Consider the following 24498-nt stretch of genomic DNA (forward strand, 5'->3'; position numbering starts at 1 on the left):
TGCCCTTCAACAACGATCAGCAGCAGCTTCCGACTGTAAAACAATTGTGCGCGGCACTTACCTTGCGCCAATCGTCCGAGATGCTTACCCGAAACTTTTCAACTGTTCAAGATAAAAAGTCTCAATCCAGAATTCTGCTATAGTAGGAATCTGAAACAATCTCGTAGACGCGACGACGTGAGCAACACAAAATTCCCGCCACTCGATAACGATTCTATTATGCGGCTATTTTAAGACCGTTTTAGTGGGTCGGCTTCTATGCAAGTATACACTGTGATTTGTAACTAGATAGTTACTGTTGAAGTGACGTACTACTTTTTCCTGTCAGTAATCTGGAAGGTAACTGGGTTACTTTTTAAAGGAAATAACTCGTAACTGTAACAAATTACTTTCGTCCACTGATGCTCCAAACACTGCTGATAAGCAACACAAAATGAGGGGACGTGCAGCAAATGTTCAATGCACTTTTTATTCACAATTTAATAAGTTGCTTTTTTGTTTGGACTGGAAAAGTCTGTATTATACAACAAAATAAACACTAGACTAAACCAAATTCACCAGCAAGCTATTAACAGGAGGCCCTGATGGGTGATGGGAAAAAGCGACTTAGCTCATGCAGCTGGTGTTCCTGCTCTAAAAGGCCATTTGGACTCCTCCAGGGAATGCAGAGATGGATAGGGGTCAAACAGTACCTCCAGAGTCTCAGCTGTAAGACCATCAAATATATACAAACTTTGGTGTACTTGCTGTACATTATAATTTAAATTGTCTTTATTGCCATTGATAACAATTTAGACCACTGGGCGCTGTTCACAAATTCCACTCACTGATAACTTGCCTGAGATGCGTTTCTTCAATATTTGAGTCATCTTACTAGTCCAAACACAGCCAAAATGGCCAAACCCTCTCAACAGTTGAACCGCAATTTGCCACGTCGGTCACAGACCAGAACGGACACAGGACTCAATTGCATGCGTTTCTCAGATTTTATTGAAAGAGAGTGCGATTTTAGGCTTGCTTGTTGCTTGATCCAAGGAATGGCTCAGAGCGGAATTGAGCAAGGCGGGGATGACACTTCCGTGTCGGAAGAAGGCAGGCCGGAATGGCACGTCGTTTGACCAGGGTTGGAGATCAGGGGTGATGTCGAGTTCGTAATAGTGGTCGTAGGCAGGCAGAACAGGCGTAGTCAGATTCGGAAATGGGTCGAAAACAGGGATCAGGCAGAAAACAGGTTTAACAGGGACGGAGTCGGACGAAAACACTCACTGAGTGAAAATGCAACGGCTCGCAAACGATCCGAAAGAGTTTGAACAGAAGACAGGGGCTTAAGAAGGGTGTGGCCACCAATCAGCTTGTCCGGGCTGTTGGCGCCAATTAAGCTGCCATAGGTGTTCCAAATATGGCAATCATGACAACGTCGATCATTTCCGTCTTAATTCTCGAATGGTAAAGTTTTTGAGGGGATATATACATAAAAGGGCATTGATTTGTTTTGACACCGTTTACAATTTTAAATCAATTAAATTTGACCTCGAAAGTTTTGGAATATAGGACATTTCAAAGTCAAGGTGAAAGAAAAGAACCCGTTGTGATTTTTTTTACATTAGAATGTTTCCTTGCAGGCTTTCCTCCAGACCTCTTCAACTGCTTTTTGTTGAGTTTATGTGAAAATAATGTAGTCTTCAATCTTAAACTAGCATTTAATGTCACGTGGATTACCAGAACAGAGCAGGGAACCCCAGAGCGTTCGTTTCAAGTCTTTTATTTGGGGAAAGAGTAAGGGTTAGCGGGAAACACGATGACCGTCGAACTCAGCAGCAACGTCGTGAAGACAACTTCGGACGACGTAGCCAATCGTAGCGTGGACGGAAGCAGGTTGAGTTTACAGGGACTGAAGAGAAGATCGTAGCTTGGGACGGAAGCAGGTCGGATCGGAGGCAGGCAGGCAGAATCAGGTAAACAAGGCACAGGTAATCGGGAGCGTCATACGGGGTACAGATGTGAATCCTCCGACCAGGAGTTCTCCGCGTAACGCGTTTAAAAGGGGAGCATTGACCAATCAGGAAGCACATTCCAGCGCGCCACATGATTACCCCAGGTGACTCCATTTGGGTAATCATGACATTTAAAGGAAATATATGAATGTAAATACTCTTTTTTAAAGATTAGCAAAATAGTTTTCTTTGGCCTTGTAGTCCAATATGTTCTAAACCAGGCATGCTAAACTCAGTTTGGCTTGTGGGCTTAGTCCAGACTCTATGTTCTCAAGTGGGCCGCATGCTTATCGTTCAGCCTACATTTGTAGCCTACCCTACGAATTATAATCATGGGATTTATGATACGATAGGGTTCTTTTGTAACAGATCTGTTCATAGTCAATGAAAACAAATATTTTTGATGCCTGGCATTAAATTTGTCAACTTTGTTTTATTTTAACAGGAAAATGGTGTTATTTTAATCAGATTAATATTTTTCGGATCACTCTATATTTCTGATTACATACCATGATTTATCTCTTTTTTTGTTAGGATGATAGGAAGCGGATTTGGATGAGGTCAAGGAAAATTAGCACAGCGCAAAAAATGAACAAGAGACAGTCTCAAACAGGAAAAAATAACTTTTGCTGGGCAAGAGATTACACAAACAATTATGTTACGTAAAACAAATAAAAATTCCTCAACCTACAAGTGTTTGAAAATGCATATATATGATAGTTCATGTATTTTTTGCCTTTTATTATTTTTTTGAATGAAGCTTATTTATGTCTAGAAGGGTGCTAAATTATACAAACTATCACTTTAAACATAATTTTCTTATGGTTTACAATATCCTGCAAATCACAAGCAAGATTTTGCATTAGCATGAGCAATGTCTGTAAGTCATGACAAAAAGTTATCTGACGCCAGGGCAGATAAATCTGAAAAGTTGCCTGACCAGCAATAAAGTTGCCTGCCCCATTTTTCATAACTTGAAACACAATAAGACGACTAATTGCAAAAACAAAACAAAACAGAAAAACACTTTAAAATTAAGTTTATTATAAATCTACTTATAACATTCATTGCATGTATACGACTTCGCTGTTTTCCATCTGCCATCAGGATGTACCTGTATTTACTGATCTTCATTCATGAACCTACTCATCTTTTTTGAGATGTCATCTCAAAAAACTCATCTTTTTTGAGATAGCATCGTTTGCTACAAGCCACGTGAACTCCTCTTTCCACAATGCTTTTTCTAGCGTCATAAATTTTGTTATATTCTTTTGAATATTTACTCTGGGGCTGAGGTTTACTCTTGATTCCTAACCACGTTACCATTTTTCTTGTGTTCTCCGTGCGTCTACTTTGGAAAATGATATGCAACTGCACGACCTTATAAGGCTCGCGAAAGTCCAGAATCACGAAGTTATTCGATGCAGTCTTCGGATCGGCTGCCGAGTATGCAAATTGCTAAACGAACCAAAATTCCGAAATTTCTAAAACGATCGAAGATTTCGAAATCGGAATAAAGCAAACATTTTCTAAGTTGTACGGCCTGACGTAAAAGATGCACGCCCTGGGCAGACGTTATTTCAGACACTGGCATAAGCATTGGTTCGTTACCATTACTTCTGGCGATGAATTTGGAAAATGTACTGAGGAAAAGCCCAACACTGTTTTTTTGTCTTTTATTTACCACTGGAATATAGTAGATAACACACTATCTTTAAGTTATCCACCCTTGGCAGAGTGGAACATGCTTGACATACTGCAGGAAGAATTGTATTTTTTGGACTTCAGGGGCACCAAAAACCCTGAGTTGGCAGAAGTTTGAAAGTGCGCCTTAAAAGCTGGTGTGCCCTGAATATAGTGGTACCTCTACTTATGAATATAATTTGTCCTGGGAGTAGCCTTGTAACCTGAGAAGTGGTGGTTCTAGACTTAAGACCCGCTTCTATTCAATAGCTTATGATTGATGCCCATTTTTTTCCCTGCGTTTCCCGACTGCATGGCTGGTGGTGATACGCGGGAGAAGGAAAAATCGAGATGAGTCAGCGGACCAGCGTCTGGACCTGAAACATGTCAACCTCTGCATCGACCAGCCGGCAGAGATGGGAAGCTGCGTCGTTGCTATCATGGACCTTTGGGACAATTTTACATGCTCGAAGTGTTGTTGTTTTCATGCACTTTCTGGACAAATTTCTACATATTTCCTATGTTTCTTATTGATGTTCACTATGTCTTTTGTATTGTTATCCAATTCTAAACCTATTGCACCCTGGTCATCATGGAAAGGGGATTACCACTTGTGAGGCCGCTTCTCAAGGTTTCTTATTTTTCTGATGCTGAGGTTTTTGAGTTTTTCCTTTCCCGCATGTTGGTTTAACGTGCGCAGTCCTTTGAGACATTTTTTGATTAAAGGCTATGTAAATAAATGTGACTTGACCTGACTTGTAAGTAGAGAGGATTTTTGAATAAAAACGCACTAATCCCTTCCAAGCCCCATAAAAGTACAGTATAATATGATTTCATTTAATCATAGCAGCGCATTGGAACATGAAACAAATACATGTTAGAATTACATTACTGCACATCAAACATAAAACGAGAGGTACATAAGGTAAAAAAAACAAACAAAGAATAAAGGAAATAATAAGAATATTAAATTATCTTTTTGCCTTGCGTTTCTTGAAAAACTGATCCAATGACGTCTGGTTTTGCTGGATTTTGACAATCCATCCATCCATCCATCCATTGTCTTCCGCTTATCCGAGGTCGGGTCGCGGGGGCAGCAGCGTTAAAAGGGAAGCCCAGACGTCCCTATCCCCAGCCACTTCCTCCAGCTCATCCGACGGGACCCCGAGGCGTTCCCAAGCCAGCCGAGAGACATAGTCTCTCCAACGTGTCCTGGGCCGCCCCCGGGGCCTCCTGCCGGTGGGACACGCCCGGAACACCTCCCGAGGGAGGCGTCCAGGAGGCATCCGTATCAGATGCCCGAGCCACCTCAACTGGCTCCTCTCAACGCGGAGGAGCAGTGGCTCTACTCCGAGTCCCTCCCGGATGACTGAGCTTCTCACCCTATCTCTAAGGGAGAACCCAGCCACCCTGCGGAGAAAACTCATTTCGGCCGCTTGTATCCGGGATCGAGTTCTTTCGGTCATGACCCAAAGTTCATGACCATAGGTGAGGGTAGGAACGTAGATCGACTGGTAGATCGAGAGCTTTGCCTTTCGGCTCAGCTCCCTCTTCACCACGACAGACCGGTACAGGGTCCGAATGACGGCAGACGCTGCACCGACCCGTCTGTCGATCTCCCGTTCCATCCTACCCTCACTCGTGAACAAGACCCCAAGATACTTGAACTCCTCCACTTGGGGCAAGACCTCCTCCCCGACACGGAGGGAGCATACCACCCTTTTCCGACTGAGAACCATGGCCTCGGACTTGGAGGTGCTGATCCCCATCCCGGCCGCTTCACACTCGGTTGCGAATCGCTCCAGCGAGAGCTGAAGATCACGGGCTGAGGAAGCCAACAGCACCACGTCATCTGCAAAAAGCAGTGACGCAATGCTGAGGCCCCCAAACCGGACTCCATCCCCGCCAAGGCTGCGCCTAGAAATTCTGTCCATAAAAGTTATGAACAGAATCGGTGACAAAGGGCAGCCCTGGCGGAGCCCAACCCTCACCGGGAACGAATCCGACTTATTGCCGGCAATGCGGACCAGACTCTGGCACCGGGCATACAGGGACCGCACAGCCCGGATAAGACTGTGCGGTACCCCATACTCCCGAAGCACCCCCCACAGGGCCTCCCGAGGAACACGGTCGAATGCCTTCTCCAAGTCCACAAAACACATGTAGACCGGACAGGCAAACTCCCATGCACCCTCAAAGACCCTGAAGAGTGTATAGAGCTGGTCCAGTGTTCCACGGCCAGGACGAAAACCACACTGTTCCTCCTGAATCCGAGATTCGACTTCCTGGCGGACCCTCCTCTCCAGTACCCCTGAATAGACCTTACCAGGGAGGCTGAGAAGTGTGATTCCCCTGTAGTTGGAACACACTCTCCGGTCCCCCTTCTTAAAGACGGGAACCACCACCCCAGTCTGCCAGTCCAGAGGCACTGTCCCCGATGTCCACGCGATGTTGCAGAGGCGCGTCAAACATGACACGCCCACAACATCCAGAGCCTTAATGAAGTCTGGGCGGATCTCATCGACCCCCGGGGCCCTGCCACCGAGGAGTTTTTTGACAACCTCGGTGACTTCAACCCCAGTGATACGAGAGCCCAACCCAGAGTCCTCAGGCTCTGCTTCCCCAGAGGAAGACGTGCCGGTGGAATTGAGAAGGTCTTCGAAGTACTCCGCCCACCGATTCACAACGTCCCGGGTCGAGGTCAGCAGCGCCCCATCGGCACTATACACAGTGTCGATGGCACACCGCTTCCTCCCCCTAAGACGTCGGATGGTGGACCAGAATTTCCTCGAAGCCGTTCGGAAGTCGGCTTCCATGGCCTCGCCAAACTCCTCCCATGCCCGAGTTTTTGCCTCGGCAACCGCCAAAGCCGCATTCCGCTTGGCCAGCCGATACCTGCCAGCTGCTTCCAGAGTCCCACAGGCCAGGAAGGCCCGATAAGACTCCTTCTTCAGCTTGACGGCATCCCTCACCGCCGGTGACCACCAACGGGTCTGAGGGTTGCCACCGCGGCAGGCACCGACTACCTTGCGGCCACAGCTCCGATCAGCCGCCTCGACAATGGAGGCGCGGAACATGGTCCACTCGGACTCAATGTCCCCCGCCTCCCTCGGGACATGGGCGAAGTTCTGCCGGAGGTGTGAATTGAAACTTCTTCTGACAGGAGATTCTGCCAGCCGTTCCCAACAGACCCTCACAACACGCTTGGGTCTGCCGGGTCGGGCCGGCATCTTCCCCCACCATCGAAGCCAACTCACCACCAGGTGGTGATCAGTTGACAGCTCCGCCCCTCTCTTCACCCGAGTGTCCAGAACATGCGGCCGCAGGTCCGACGAAACGATGACAAAGTCGATCATCGAACTACGGCCTAGGGTGTCCTGGTGCCAAGTGCACATATGGACACCCTTATGTCTGAAAATGGTGTTCATTATGGACAGACCATGACGAGCACAGAAGTCCAATAACGAAACACCACTCGGGTTCAGGTCAGGGGGGCCGTTCTTCCCAATCACGCCCTTCCAGGTCTCACTGTCATTGCCCACGTGAGCGTTGAAGTCTCCCAGCAGTACGAGGGAGTCCCCAGGGGGCGCGCTCTCAAGCACACCCTCTAAGGACCCCAAGAAGGGTGGGTACTCCGAACTGCTATTTGGTGCATAAGCACAAACAACAGTCAGGACCCGTCCCCCCACCCGAAGGCGGAGGGAGGCTACCCTCTCGTCTACCGGGGTGAACCCCAACGTACAGGCGCCGAGCCGTGGAGCAATTAATATGCCCACACCGGCTCTGCGCCTCTCACCACGGGCAACTCCAGAGTGGAAGAGAGTCCAACCCCTCTCGAGAGGACTGGTACCAGAGCCCAAGCCGTGCGTAGAGGTGAGTCCGACTATATCTAGTCGGAATTTCTCAACCTCACGCACCAACTCGGGCTCCTTCCCTGCCAGAGAGGTAACGTTCCATGTCCCAAAAGCCAGTTTCTGTAGCCGGGGATCGTCGCGCCAAGGACCCCTCCCTTGGCTGCTACCCAGCTCTCTGCGCACCCGACCCCTTTGGCCCCTCCTACAGGTGGTGAGCCCATGGGAAGAGGGTCCCACGTCGTCCCTTCGGGCTGTGCCCGGCCGGCCCCCGTGGGTAAGGGTCCGGCCACCAGGCGCTCGCCAGCGGACCCCACCTCCAGGCCTGGCTCCAGAAGGGGGCCCCGGTAACCCGCGTCCGGGCGAGGGAAATCGAGGACCAAAGTTTTCTCTCATCATTAGGGGTCTTCTGATCTGCGTTTTGTCTGGCCACTCACCTAGGACCTGTTTGCCATGGGTGACCCTACCAGGGGCTTAAAGCCCCCGACAACATAGCTCCTAGGATCATTGGGACACACAAACTCCTCCACCACGATAAGGTAGCAGATCAATCCATTAGTCATAAGCTAGGCAGACATCATAATGACTGATAGCCTGACTTGTCAACACTTTTTTCCGAGTAATTCCTTTTCACAAACTCCAAGACTTCATGGAATTTTGCTAAAATGTCTTCAATTTGCGCTAGTTAAATGATAGCTGCGTCCTCCTCCCCGCCATCTTGCCAGAACCCGTCCTCCTACTCGTCTCTAAACTCTGAACTGTGATGGTGAGCATGCTGGGACACATGCAGCCCGTTTGTTTGGGTTCAGGAAACTCTGGGAGCAGCTAATAGCAGCACGGAGGAGCCGGGATTCGAACTCGCTCTACCTCCTGAGCCACTGCCGCCCCAATGAAGTATTGCATATGGTAACTCTTCTGCCTTTTAGAAATATGAGTGGTCCTTGAGTTTCCCCTTGTGGTTAATTGTGGTGAAACCAGATGCCATAATTGATATTTTATGAAATAAATTATTTTTGATTAAATGTACATTTTTTTTATGCAACCGTAGCGCTTACTGTAATTTTAATTCCATGCACCTTATAGTCCAGTATGCCTTACATATGAAAAATATATTCAAAAAAGACCAATTGTGCCTTATTATCTATCCATTGCGCCATGCGGGTTGGGTGACTTCTGCTGAAATTACAATCTCATTACACAGTTCCACAATTCCATTTTCCAAGTCTTTGTTCAATGCACATAGCATGAGTTATTGATTTTTTGTTGTTGATGTCGGTTGAAGACACTGTTTTTTGGAGGACTCGCTATCACGCTATTTCGTGATGACAATAGATTTCACAAACACGGCACATACTTAGCAGGTCTGAAGAGCCAATTTTCTACTCCAATCAACCCAATAGCTCTATTGACATAGTAATTAGGGAACACAATCAATTGGATCTCAAACTGCATGTCTTAAAGGTATACTTGAATGCACCATTTGAAACAAATCATTGATGTCAACTGAAATTGTCCTTCCAGCAAAAAAAGTTGGCAAAATAAAACTTAACGTTTTATTATAAAATATTTTCTGGACTCTAAGGGACAACGTGTGAGAACCAGAAATGGTCCTGCGGAGAATAGTGCCAGACTGCAACGCAGACACGCCTTTTTGTGTTGTTGTCATTAGTGACGGACCAAATTGCATTTGCTTGTTATTGTTTCTTGAGGATTAAAGGAAACTTCAGCGGCATTTACGTCAATGATACGGAAAGAGAAGCGTAACATTTTTAATAGATAACGTTCACGGCTGTTTAAATCGATTGTATAAATTAAGAGCTCAGGAATTGAAAGATGAGACTGACCGTCTTTAAAATTCAAGATCTGGGAAAATAATTGAAATATACCAATGACATATATCTATATATATATATATATATATATATATATATATATATATATATATATATATATATATATATATCTCATCTCATCTCATTAGCTGCACCGCTTATCCTCAGTAGGGTCGCGTGGGTGCTGGAGCCCATCCCAGCAATCATCGGGCAGTGGGCAGGGGACACCCTGAACTGGTTGCCAGCCAATCGCAGGGCACACAGGCACAGACAATTCGCTCGCTCATTCACACCTAGGGACAATTTTGGACCGGCTAATCCACCTGAAATGCATGTCTTTGGAATGTGGGAGGAAACCGGAGTGCCCGGAGGAAACCCACGCAAGCACAGGGAGAACATACAAACTCCGCACAGTAAGTCCGGTAGCTGGATTTGAACCCACTCAGGAGGTTCCCGAGACCTTAGAACTGTGCCGCACACGCGCTAACCACTGTGCTGCCGTGCTGCCCTATATATATATATATCTATATCTATATCTATATCTCAATATATATATATATATATATATATATATATATATATATATATATATATATATATATATATATATATATATATATATATATATATATATATATATATATATATATATATAGATATATATATAGATATATGTATATGTCACAGACCAGAAACGGACATAGGACTCAGTAGCGCACGTTTCTCAGTTTTTATTTGAAAAGAGCGGGAGAGTAAGGCTTGCTTGCTTGATCCGAGGACTGACGGACAACAGGAGCGAGCGAAGCGGGAGTGACACTTCCGTGTCGGACGGAGACAGGCGGGAATCGTGAGTCGTTGGCCGGGGCTGGAGATCAAAGGCAATGTCGTGTTCGTAAGCAGGGTCGTAGGCAGGAGGCAGGCAGGTAACGGGGTGAAACGGGTCAGGTAACAGGAGGCAGGCAGAATGGGCTTAATCAGGTCCAGAAACAGGTCAAAAACGAAGCTCAGGCAGGAAAAGGCTTTAGCAAAAACGGAGTCGGACAGGAATGCTCACTGAGCCGAATGCAACAGTGACCGAAAGGAAGCCGGGGGTAAAAATTGAGCGTCCACCAATCAGCTGTCCGGGCTGTTGGCGCCAATCAAGCCGCCGCTGGTGCTCCAAATCAGAAATCACGACAGTATAGATATAGATAGATAGACAGATATTATGATAAAAACATGCACTATTTTCTGACATTTCGTATGTTGTAGAATTCGGGAATCCCTTTAACAATGCTTTTCAACGGTTGGAGCCAGCTCAACCAGGAAGTAGATGGACGTCATAAATGTTTCCAGACATCAACGCGTTTCTTTGCATTTAGAGAGCATGCGTTGTGGAGAAGAGCAGCTCGCCGTTTTCCCCCGGGGTCTTCACAAGCAGGAATTAGCCGTATGGTATTGAAAGCTGCAGTGTTTAAAATGTAGTAAAAAAGTAGCTGCGTGTAGTCCAGAATTTTTGATAAGTTCTGTTTTAAAACAACATTTTATGACCTGTAAGTTCTAAGAAAAAAATAGGGCAATTTGTCATTTAAACATAAACATAATGAACACTCATACACTGATCATGACAGTTTGGGGATATCTTCAATAAGCTGTAACCCGACCTGAGCAGCCAAGACATACTGGCAAAAAGAAACAAATCCTGAGTGGCCATAAATCTTGGAATTCTTTGGAGGAAGGGAGGCAAGAGGCTGCCACACCGTAAATCAACTTCTTGCGTCACTTGGTGATCCAATTTTTGGGACACAAGGTGTGGCTGGGCCTGTGGACGCAATTGATTTTTAAGATAAACTGTAATCAATCCGTGTATTCTGTTCATTTCCTTTTTATCCATTTTCAATGACGTCAACATTTCTCAAACCAGATTTGAAATGTCAATAACTTGGTTCTTATTCATTTCCTGCATGGATATCGCATGGTATGTCACTCGATACATTAAAAGAGATGTGTGACACATCACATTTTTGTTATCACTTAAGGATGTTAGATATAACATTATTTTTACAGGAAAATATCTTTTGTCATTGATACTGATACCACCAACCTACCACTTAGACATTAAATTATATTCCCTCTGCAAATCAACTAATACCTATAAATTCCAGAAAAAAAATCGTCAAGGGGCAGTGTGTCACGGTTGCCCATGGCGCCCAATTGCCCCGCCCGTTTGGCGCCAGCTGAGGCTTGTTGACTGAGCGCTGTTGCCTTTATTCGAATAGTTATTGTACCGCCACTTGTACTTGCTGCTCTTTGTTCAACAACCCACTGTTCAAGTGTGTCCTCTAACTGTGGCCATCTCGCTTTTATTGCCACGGAAACTTTGCCTATTCTTCCTTACTTGGCCATCGATTCATTAATGTTGAACTCTCTCGCTGCTGCTCTATTCCCGTGTTCTACTGCGTGACTGATCGCCTTGAGTTTAAACTCTGCGTTGTAAGCGTGTCTCTTAATAGGAGCCATTTCAGGGTCTTTATACAAACGCACAAATAAAAGAGAATCGTTGTTTAATATTTCCCAGTATGCACAGCGCACTTCTTCTTCTGTCGGTGGCTGCTTACCGTGAGTTGCGAGACCTTGTAATTCAATATTGATCCATATATAAGGCGCACCGGATTATAAGGCGCATAGTCAGCTTTTTAAAAAAAAAAATCAGATTTTATGTGCGCCTTATAGTGCGGAAAATACGGTACAGAGACTCAAATTGACCAAAGCACACCATACTACATCAAAACATTTTTGCCAGGGCTTTTTGAGGCTTTTGGGTCCCCGTTACAACAAGATGGCAGACAATTATGTCAGGTCCTCTTGGGTAAGGCTCCTGTTATGGTAAATAAAGGCTGATTTCAAATGCACATTTATCGGATTGAATTGTCTTTATTGTAACTGATAACATCGTAGTGAAACATCGTTTTGAGTTTAAACATGGCACTCCAGGATAAACATGCATGGAAGACTTTAAAGATTAAAATAAGATAAAAGAATAAACAGGCAAAAATATTTACAACGTAGTGATTAGAGACTGGCCTAAGTTATAGTAATCGTGCAATCAAATAACTGGATCATAAGTGAGTGAGTGATAAATAGGAATAGAAATGGCGGCCCCGATTAAAGTAAATGAGAAGCCCAATCCAAAATTGCTTTACGTTTTGTATCTGAGCCCCCAGTAGTTTGGAAACAATAATCATATTTATATTTAATTTACTGACTAGGACTATTGAAGAAAAAGCCACCTCTCATCTTTCATAGAAGGCGGCCATTTTGCTGAGTGAATTTCAGGTTTCAAGTAACAACCAATCACAACGATACATGGAAAATAGTTGAAAATGTATTACGGTGACTACAATTAAACATAAAGATGAATACAAATTTGATTTAAATTATTTGTGCATTGATCTTCTGTTCAATCCCTGAAGATAGCTCTGATAGGCTCCATCACCCCATGAATAAATATGGTACATAAATTGATTAATAAATGTAACTTGACAAACGTTTTTAAAAAATGAAAAAAAAAAAAGTAATTCTTGTTGGGGATTTGTGAATATTCGCCTTATTATTGACAACAGAGCGTACACATGGTGTATGCACTCCGGAGACATAACAGGAAACAGAAGCGTTGCTATTGATTGTATTGGACAATAAAAGACCAGTTTCCTCTAGGGCCATTACACTAATGCACTTGGGGTGAATGTCGCAGCAGCCATTGCAGGCCTGCAGGTTATAATGTGCACCCAAGTGCCTTAATTATTCACAAGGGCTCCCCACCAGCTCTCGACCCTCCATTAGAGTCAGAAGGGGGAGAAAAAAGAGGGGAGGCTGACGGCACTCTTTGAGCATGATGCCACTTTCCCCCATTGAACCGAGTGAGGCCACCTGGGACTGAATGACCTATTCTTGGTCATAAATCACCGGGGCCTGTCACTGAAAAAAGTAATTAGTTACAGTTACCACCGGGAGTTTTTTTTAATTTAAAAAGTAATTGCGTTAACCCTCAGATTCATGACACCCAAAGGTAGCGCGTTACTCTGAAAGTAACTTTCTGGTTACAAACTACCATCAACCGTCTATTAGCTCGGTAGCCTAGATGGTAGGGCGGCCGCTCTGAGACTGGGAGGTCGCTGGTTCAAGCCTCGGCCGAGTCATACCTAAGACTTACAACATTGGTACTCATTGCCTCCCTGCTTGGCGTATGCACTCCGGAGACATAACAGGAAACAGAAGCGTTGCTATTGGCGCTCGGCGCCCTGTTTGGCTGCGGCTGCATCGGCTTGCTATACAGTTTAACTGTACGGGCCAGGTGTATCGACATTTCGTTTTGTGTGCATTGTTACAAAGAATGACAATAAAAGTAAATTCTATATTCTATTCTATTTCTTCTTCCAAATGTTTACATTGAAGTACTCTAAAACTGATTACAAATAGCCACATAATAAAATAAATAAAAGAAAACATTTCCACCAACATGTGGATGTGGTGAAACCTTCAAATTTTTTTTGTCTTGGAGCACGAAAACTAATAGTTGAGACACCCCATTACTATTTTGTCTTTTGTCTTAAAACCCGCGACTATTTCCTTCCCAATTCTGGGTAATATTCAAAACATTTTCTTTTTTGACCAGGTATGGCGTATTGCATAAGTAATTCAATAACATACCTCGGCTATTTTCCACGGTAAATTCTGTGCTCAAGTTGGCGTCAGTGATATGGTTGTTCCTGTAAAAGCCACGCCCACATGCACCCTACTATTTGCTACTGGTGACACACAACTAAATATGTATGCAAATACAAAATGAACTGACCCCTGATTTCAATATTTTATTTCATAGTTGTAAAAATGGCTTGGATGCAAGCATATACAAGAGGAATAGTATCAGAGTATCAACAGGGAGAAATTGCATGTACTTGTACAGTAATTGGTACATATAACATACGAAAGGTCATTAGTCGTTATTCCATTATCACGTTATTTCTACTCACAGTGCTAGAAACACTGATTTGCACAGTGCATTCTGAGGTTAAACAGTCTCCAAATCTTCACCTGTATGTCAGTAACATTGCGGAAGACAGAAACAGAAAATAGAAAGTCTTTCAACAAAATACTATACAAACTCTTTTACGCACGTATACATATTAAATGCATGTACTAATTGAAATTGTAGATTCAATTGGCGAAAAATAACACATGTTGAATGAAATTTGACATTTATCTGTAAAATCCTCCAATCCTGTTTTTCAGCATTTAACAAATCAGACTGAGGATGCATAATAGTCGTAAGTTTTCCATGTTGAGACTGTAAAACACTTCTCAGCTGTTAAAGTTTAGGACAGAACTGTGATTTTCTTTTAACATTACCACTTTTGACATACAGTAACCATGGGAAATTTCAATGTTTTTTTTAAATAAAACCAATGGTGTCATGATTACTGATTACACTCACCTTTGCCCGCTCGTTTGGCGCCAGCTGCTGCTGGTTACCTGATTGGTTCCCCGTCCTACTTAAGCTCAGTCCTTTCACTCACCGGTTGTCAGTCCGTCAGCAAACCTCTGTTGTCACAAGGCATTTTTGACTCTGACTCCCTTTTTGTCACCTGCTTTCCACACATCCGTTCCTGATATCCCCGTTTGTCTTTTGCTATGACCCATTTTTTGACCCTGACCATGTTTTGATCTCCTGTCCCGGCCAACGACCCGTTTTTTGACCCCGACTACGTTCTGATCTCCCGTCCTGACCTGTTTTTCCGTCTACTATGCTACGATCTCCCACCCCGGAAGATCCACCTCCGCATTCGGAACACGTTCCGATCCAGTGCGCGTCTTGCTTCCCGCGTTTATATTATCGTCCGTGATTCCCATGGATCACGGGTGATGCCTTTCCTCTATATTTTAATAAACTTGTGCTTAACATTACGCATCTGGGTCCTACTTCTGTTCTGGTCGTGACAAATGGTCTAAAAATTCTTTAGATATTGCACAAAAAGGTTGACCACATGAAAGCTTAATATTCATTCCGAAAAGGCAATTATGGGAGGAAAAAGAAGAGGGAAAATGCTCTATTACCACCAAGTGTCTATCTGTGAATGCTTCGATTAATAGGCTTTGTAAAAATGTGTGGCCTATAAGGGTCTGTGTAACAAATAGTACCGATTGATCAACCGACCGACTTACCTACCTACCTACCTACCTACCTACCTACCTACCTACCTACCTACCTACCTTCCTACCTACCTACCTACCTACCTACCTACCTACCTACCTACCTACCTACCTACCTACCTTCCTACCTACCTACCTACCTACCTACCTACCTACCTACCTACCTACCTACCTACCTACCTACCTACCTACCTACCTACCCATTACAGCCATAAATTCCATATGTTTTATTATTATAATTAAAACTTTTTATAACTCTTGACATCTTTATGAAAATATGTGTGTTCATTTGATTTTAGATTTTTTTTTTCCCAATCAAAAAAGGCCTTGCATGTTTTCATTGTTGTTAACGAGTTTATGCTTGCCTGCTGGACTGACTCTTGGTCCATTTCTGGGAAGTTTTGCAGGACTTCAGGTATGTGATGCAAAAGCACAGTGGAAAATTGTAACAGTTGGAAACAAAGAATCCACTTATTACGGAGATTAAAAACTTCAGATTAACGTCATTTCTTATATGCACATTAAGATTCATATTTACTTTAATTCATTCCCTTAATAGCAACGGGTGGCCGTGCTGCCTGGGGGTGCCCCCCTCTTGAAGCATGTTAAAAGATACTTTGTATAATGGTCAACATACACCAGAAAACTGTCAGTTGTCACCATGAGCACCAATGAGAATTATTGTTATGTAGTATGCTGAAAATATATGGGAGACAGCAATGATGATGATGACGGTGAAAATAGTGATGGTGATGGTGTAATTGTAATCCTGTGCAGTCCTTTGAGACACCTTGTGATTAAGGGCTATACAAATAAATGTGACTTGACATGATAATGATGATGCTCTTAATGAGGATGATGATTATGTGACTGCAACCACAGAAAATAAAAACAAACTGAATAGGGGGTGTTACCTTCTTTTATGTGTTTTTTTGGGGTCTATTTTTTTGTATAGCTCAAATTATAAAAGGAGAAGAAAGAAAGGCAGAGGCACACATTGCTGTTGGCAATATTTCATTAGAAATAACCTTCATGTCTTAGAACAAGACTAAACTGTCAGGTTTCAGACGGAATATACAGTGGCTTCCAAAACTACTTGGCCCCCTTGTGACCTTTTGCCACATTTCAGACTTCAAACATCAAGATATAAACTGTAATTTCTTGTGAAGAATCAACAATAAGTGGGACACAATCATGAAGTGGAACACACTTTATTGGATATTTCAAACCTTTTTAGCAAATAAAAAACAAAAAAGGGGGTGTGCAAAATTATTCAACCCCTTTACTTTCAGTGCAGTAAACTCTGTCCAGAAGTTCAGTGGGGATATCTGAATGATTCAATGTTGATCTAAATACACCAACAATGATAAATGGAAACCACATATGTGTAATCAAGTCTCTGTCTGAATGCACCTGCACTGTAATAGTCTCAGAGGTCTGTTTAAAGTGCAGAGAGTATCATGAAGAATGGAGAAACACACCAGGCAGGTCCGAGATACTGTTGTGGAGAAGTTTAAAGCTGGACTTGGATACAAAAAGATTTCCCAAGATTTAAACATCCCAAGGAACGCTGGGCAAGCAATAATATTGAAATGGAAGGAGTATCAGACCACTGCAAATCTACCAAGATCGGGCCATCCCCCTAAACTTTCAGCTCATACAAGGAGAAAACTGATCAGATATGGTAAATGGTAAAGGGTCTGCATTTATATAGTGCTTTTCAAGTCAATGAAGACCTCCCAAAGCGCTTTACAATGTGCTTCACACGTACCCTTTCACACACACACTCACACACGTATAGCGGCCATGCAGCCTGCTTATTGGGGGCATTAGGGATTCAGTGTCTTGCCCAAGGACACTTCAAAATATAACACGGAGGAGCCGGTAATCGAACCTGCGATCTCTTGATCCCAAGAGCGCTCTACCTCCTGAGCTAAGAGGCCAATGATCACTCTGGATGAACTGCAGAGGTCTACAGCTGAGGTGGGAGAATCTGTCCAGTCATATAATGCACAAATCTGGCCTTTATTGAAGAATGGCAAGAAGGAAGCCATTTCTTAAAGATATCCATAAAAAGTGTTGTTTAAAGTTTGCCACAAGCCACCTGGGAGACACACCAAACATGTGGAAGAAGGTGCTCCGGTCAGATAAGACCAAAATCGCACTTTTTTGCAACAACGCAAGACGTTATGTTTGGTGTAAAAGCAGCACAGCTTATCACCCTCAACACACCATCCCCAGAGTCAAACATGGTGGTTGTAGCATCATGGTTTGGGCCTGCTTTTCTTCAGCAGGGACAGGGAAGATCGTAAAGTTGATGGGAAGATGGATGGAGCCCAATATAGGACCTTTCTGGAAGAAGTCCGCAAAAGACCTGAAACTGAGACGGAGATTAGTCTTCCAACAAGACAATGATCGAAAAAAGCCACAATGGGATGGTTCACCAAAAAAACATATCAAGGTGTTAGAATGACCAAGTCAAACTCCAGACCTCAATCCAATTGATAATCTGTGGAAAGAACTGAAAACTGTTGTTCACAAACGCTTTCCATCCAACTTCACTGAACTCGAGCTGTTTTGCAAGGAGGAATGGGCAAAAATATCAGTTTCTCGATGTGCAAAACTGATAGAGACATACTCCGAGCGACTTGCAGCTGTAATTGCAGCAAAAGGTGGCGCTACAATGTATTAACTCAATGGGGCTGAATAATTTGGCACGCCCACTTCTTTGTTTTTTTTTTGTATTTGTTAAAAGATTTTAAAATATCCAATAAAGTGTGTTCCACTTCATGATTGTGTCCCACTTATTGTTGATTCTTCAAAAGAAATTACAGTTTTATATCTACATCTTTGAAGTCTGAAATGTGGGAAAAGGTCACAAAGTTCAAGGGGGCCAAATAGTTTCGCAAGCCACTGTATATTTTTCTGGCCATTCTCAAGGTTGACTTGTACCCACAAATGTGATACTCCACTGAACTGTCATTAAACCACTGATATGTTTTTTGTTTCCTGTTTCTGGTTTGAGCATCATGTTAGTTGTTTAGTGCCCATTTGTTGGGTTGTTACTTTTTACTTTGCATCTCCATTTCCAGTTTCGTCTTTGTTTCTGGTTTAGACATTTAATTTTGTGAACTTCCTTTTGTTATTAAATATGATCCCTCTTTTTAAGCACGCCTGCCTCTGCACCCCTCAATTTAACAATATATGGGGTGTGTATTTTTGATTAGTTTATATTATCTTCATTTGAAAAAAATAAATACACTTCTAAGCCACCTCAAACTTTTGGACGGTGGTGTACATTACATACAAATTACGAGTTGATAATCTGACTTTTCAGAATTAGAAAAATATGTTTTCATTGGGCAGCTCGGTGGCCTTGGGGGTGGGGCGCTCGCCCCGAGACTAGGAGGTTGCTTGTTCAAGCCTCGGCCAGGTCATACCTAAGACTTACAACATGGGTACTCCCTGCTTGGCGCTCGGCATTAGGGGTTGGAATTGGGGGTTTGGTCACCTAATGACTCCCAACACACCAGTTGGGTTGAGCGAGGGGGCTGGGAATCCCTTCCTCTGTATCAATCTCCCAGAAAGAGTCAGAAATGTGAATGTGTTCTTGACTCTAGCCACCCTACACTAGGGCAGGGGTGTCAAACTCAATTACACAGAGGGCCAGAACTCAAACCACACCTTTGGTCGCGGGCCGAACAGAAGAAATATTTATTGAATACACTTTCCTTTTTAAAAAAATAAAAATAAATAAATATGAATTCAAAACAGTCAGGAATATTATTCCAGAATAAACAAACCTAAGCATTAAATGAATTAAAAATTGTTGCTCTCCATAAAAATATCTCCTGTCATAACTATAAAACCTAAGATATGAAAAAATGGAAAATATAATTAAAATTTGTGCTTTTCACTTTGGGAATTTGCTTTATTGAAAAACATCTTCATATTGTTCTTTAACTCTTCAACTTTCTGTATCTTTTCTCTGGATTCAAGGTTTTACAGCTTACTCTGAAGTTTTGTCTTGTAGTGCCGTTTTACATTAAATTCCTTAATAAAGGCCACAAAATCCCCACAAATAAGACACACGGGTTTACCGGCAATGTCAGTTAACATAATTTTCTCGGCCATTGTGTTTTTTTAGTATCCGAGTATAATTTGAAAGGTGTCAGGGTTTCATAGACCCAGGCCATTATAGTAGATGTATATAAAAGGATTTGACGGGCCGGAAGTAATTGTACGGCAGGCAGGATGTGGCCCGCGGGCCGTGAAGTTGACACCTGTGCACTAGGGGGATATGGCTCCGGTATATATAATATGTATATAATAAATATATATAATATGCGGAGGATGAGTCAAGCTCCTTTTTTGGTGCGTGCAAATACGTGCATTTCTTAGGTGTCTGCGGCACAGTTCTGAGGTCATGGGATCAAATCCAGCTATCAGCTTTCCTGTGTGGAGTTTGCATGTTCTCCCTGTGCTTGAGTGTGTTTCCTACGGGCACTGTGGTTTCCTCCCACAATCCAAGTTGTCCTTGGGTGAGTTGTCTATCTCTGTGTCCCCTGTGACTGGCTGGTGACCAGTTCAGGGTGTCCCCTGCCCACTGCCTGAAGATAGCTGGGATGGGCTGCAGCACTTCCGCAACCTTACTAAGGATAAGCGGTGCAGAAAAGGATGGATGGATGTTTTTAGTGCTCAAGTGTGTTCCCAGCCTGAATGACACTATGGGACCATTTGAACAAGATTTTCTCCTGGTTTCTTTTCTCACACTTAACATGATGAATTAGCCAACAATCAATCAAAGTGACTGGGTGGGATTCAATAAGTAATGGACATGGAGGACCCCTTTGGCGCCAGATGCCACTGACCCATTTCAACAAGCTGTATTGGATTTATCATGTGTAAAGATGCTTACACAATTAGGTGTTGGGATCAGATTTCACTCGGGGAGTGCCAGTCATTGTCACTGAGCTAAATGCAATAACAATTACAAACAAGCTTTATTGGTGAGGCAGATACTAAAGGATGTTCACTTTTAAATAGATTGGAAATTGTCTAATCTCTCACCTCATTTGACACAGCTAGTAAAGCATGTCATTAAATACACAACAGTTAATTGCAGTGGCGAGCCATGCATTTCACACCTAAGCTTTCAGTAGTGCGGCGTTTGAATCAATTCAACCCTCTATAATTATTTTACGGCTGTAAAACATTTACTGCAGCTACAGCTGTGAAACCTATAAAAAAATCAACAATAACCTTTAGGAATACAGCAACATTTTACTCACGAAAAATCATTTTTATCCGTGCACAAAATCCAGCCTGTTTACTTTTCTCAAGAAGATTTCAATCACTCTGCATTTCAGTTCCATGAAGAAGCTAAAGAAGTCTATACCCTTTGAAGCTAATGTTGAACGTCCGGCCTGTCCCCTCGTATTTCTAGCATGGGTTTTTATTCGATTAAGGGTATAAAATGTCTGTTCAACAGAAGCAGCGGACACAAATATATTTTTTCTTCACATTTTCCTTGTCATACTTCCGCTACCGACTACTAGCCAATCATAGTTTGCGCAACCGCTGATGGTTTTTTAAGTTTTCTAGAAGGACATGGTGACGCCATCTCCAAATTTGATTCCCTTAATCAACAGCGTTAGTGACACTTACTCTATGGCTCACAGCCTGCGGAAATGACTTTGAAGGCCTCTGGGCGGATTAGTGGCCTAAATGTGATTGGTGAAATGTTTAATTATGCAAGCACACATCTGGAAGCAACAAAGAAACTGACTTACAATTTGGAATTATTTAATAAGTATTTATGGAAAAAATATCATTAACATCTTATAATTCAGATATTTTTAGACCAGCTGAGAAGCCCTTGCAGGCCCTGACGGCCCATCACTGGTTGATTGTTAAAAAAAAAAAAAAGTAAATTGACCTCATAATTAAAAATCTGTAAACTTAACTGTTACCATAAACAGCTGTGTTTATTTTTCTCTTCTGCTACTTATGTTGAGGTTTTTGAGTTTTTCCTTGCCCTCATGTAGGTTTTAGATCAGGGGATGGTGTAATAATAGTATGTGGTTTGCAATAATCTGTGGTCTGTGCAGCCTTTGAGACTCTTTGTGATTAAGGGCTAAACAAATAAACATGACTTGACTACTCAATTTTTGTCTGTTTTTTTCAGAAGCCAATTTGATTATGCTGCCTTCTAAAGGTCAATTGAAATACTTCAGCAGATATATATAAGCATACGAGACTTGCAAATGTTACTTAAACGTAGTGTTGGCAAAGCGACCTAAATAATTGATAACAAAACATAAAATATTATTTTTTATTATTATTCTAGAGTAGACTAGAATAGTCTTTTTGTCATTCATGACGACAGAGTGAACATAGTTTGCGATAAGATTAGATGCGACACTCCAGGATAAACATGTAATGAGATACTTTAACGAAAAATAATGAGATACAAAACTATATTGCCATGAATAGGCAATACAGAAGCCCTTTAAATACAAGAGTAACTAGTTACCGGATAGAGTTTGTATCAAAAAAATGGCACTGAAAACCAACTAATCCGTTCCCAGCTTCTCAAAATCATTCGTGTTAACCCTAAACAGCAATAAAACACAATTCCTTGATCACAAAAACACATTAAAAAATATTTGGGAGGTTAAAATGCCACAGCCACATCTCAGAACTGACAGATATACAACCGTACGTGACTCATTTGCAGTTTTTAGTCACATTTTAATGAAGAACTTTGGCTGCACTTCATTTTGAAACCACAATTGACACTGACGGCAAAATTGAATGTCAGGTCTTACGTGACTGCGGAAGGAACACAAATTATGTTGCGACACACTTGTGTACGATAAGACCTTGTCTATTAGATGTTACAGTCATCAGCAGAGTAGCAATTATATTCTTTTGTGTCAGGGCGGTAGAAGCAGATCTCTATTTTTACAATTATCTGATAATAATAATCCATTTTCTTGTCAACTCATTTGATTTGGAAATTGTGTGAGTCTTTCTTTTTACGTAGCAAAACGGGTTACGTGGCCGGTTCTCCGTCAGGGTGCCCTGGAGCTGCCGCTGGATCGAGGAGTTGTTCGGTTGGGTGCGAGAAAGGGGTTGTCCCCCCCATTGGTCCGTAGGTTACATTAAACACTCTTGTGATATTGTTTTTTTTGCATGCTAGGCTAGTCTACCACACCAGCACCTATCATAATTTGGGAATGTAATCCTCCCAAGGTTCTTTAGACCAGGGGTCAGCAGCCACCGCAACGTGGACTGGTACTTGGCCGTGGGTCATTTGGCAACACAGAAAGCAAAAAGTTGCCCTATATTTATCTTTTTTTGATGTTTTGAATGTTATGTGAGTCTTTTGGACCCAAATATTGATTGCACTTTAAAAAATAATTTTAAAAGCACAGCTCTAATATCTTATATTATTGGACAACACCTCTTAAAGGTGCTGTCTGGAATTTGGAAATTTTCCTCTCACTTTTGGTATAAGTCATGATTGCAGCCTTTGTCAAGCTCCTTTTGTGGTGCATGCAAAAGCATGCATTTCTTAGGTGCGCTCGAATAAACTCTTCTATTTTTATCTTTCTTGGGGTTTGGGTTTGCGTGTGGACTCTAGTTGAAACAGGCCTTTTCTTACTTTCACCATTTTCATGCTACACAAAAAAAAAACGGCAATGACAAGCATAAAGTAAACAGCGCCTTCCCCTCCTGCTTTCCTTCAGCCTAACACCTTTGCTAAAAGAAGGATAAGAGCAGATAGGCACGGTGGCAATAATTATAAAGGCTCTTTAAACTTTCTTTCGGCATTGTTAACACATTCTGATTAGAGAAAATATTCTACTTTCAATTTTTTAAGGACATCTCAAACATGCTTTAATTATGTCCGACCCATCTGTAACTTCACAACGCATTTGATCATAGATTCACTGTATACTCAGGCTAGTGGTTCGTCGAAATATTAGTTTTGGCAGTTTCCCTTATTTATTAGGACCACCGAAGCGCGGGGCTTAGGAGATCAAAAGGCAAAAGACAGCAGGATACATCAGGTTAGGTTACAATATGTTTTAATTGCAAACGTGCAATCGACAGATTATTATGGAATATATTACAGTTCAGCACAAGGCAATAAAGGACAACAAAAGTTGTCCAAACTGTCCTCAGACTTCCCAGCATGGTCGATACACCCGTCCCACCATGCATCTCATGGTGTCCCGCCGCAGTATGGGGATGTTCAGGTCCTCGCCGCCGCTTCTATGGTCGTTGACTTCATCGGCCCGTCGCTTGTAGATGGGAAGTTTGCTGTGCAGCGTCCTAAGGTCGCGCCAAAGACTCGGTTCAGCAACAACAATGACTCTCTGACCTCTGGCTTTGCCCTCGGCGATGAGATCGACCAGACCGCCCGTGTTTTCAGTCACTTCCCCGCTCAGCAGGGAATTGAATGCCGCCTGCTCCAAGGAGATATCTTCAGCCATGTCCACGGGTGACGGCTGAGAAGGTTGCAGCAAAAGCGCCGCGGCAAAGACTACGCATATCAGGGACTGTCTCATGCTGAAGATCTTCAACTGAGTTAGCTCGGATAGTAGAACAGATCTCTTTGGCGAAGTCTCGGTTCGTTGTTGTGACTTCAAGATCTGATGGTCTTTTATACCATTTCGGACACCTCAGCTTTTGTCGCGAACAACATCAGAACTTCACTTATTGTGCTCAGGAAATGAGCTCAGAACTACAAGTAGAATTATCGCCTTGTTCAAGTGTGTTGTCTTCGCACGAGTTAATTAAAGTCATGCTGGTGGATGACTTTGGAGCATTGACAACCAAACAGCAGGCTAAAAGCAAAGAAACTCTTATCCAAAATGGCTAACCTTTAAAATAATGGACTTGGATTAACCACCTATTGGCTCATTGTGGGTTTAGACT

At 42.8% G+C, this 24498-nt stretch overlaps 1 protein-coding gene across 1 annotated transcript; it reads right to left on the reverse strand.

The window, feature by feature from the left end:
- Positions 1–23628: 23628 nt before the first annotated feature.
- pmchl (pro-melanin-concentrating hormone, like) lies at positions 23629–24184 on the reverse strand. The gene has a single exon (XM_088356058.1). The coding sequence runs from the start codon at positions 24126–24128 to the stop codon at positions 23739–23741; it is 390 nt and encodes a 129-aa protein (XP_088212184.1). The 5' UTR covers positions 24129–24184; the 3' UTR covers positions 23629–23738.
- Between the last annotated feature and the right edge of the window lie 314 nt (positions 24185–24498).

This window comes from Urocampus carinirostris, chromosome 16 (assembly GCF_059441175.1).
Source record: "Urocampus carinirostris isolate Australia breed hairy pipefish chromosome 16, RoL_Ucar_1.0, whole genome shotgun sequence".
NCBI lineage: Eukaryota > Metazoa > Chordata > Actinopteri > Syngnathiformes > Syngnathidae > Urocampus > Urocampus carinirostris.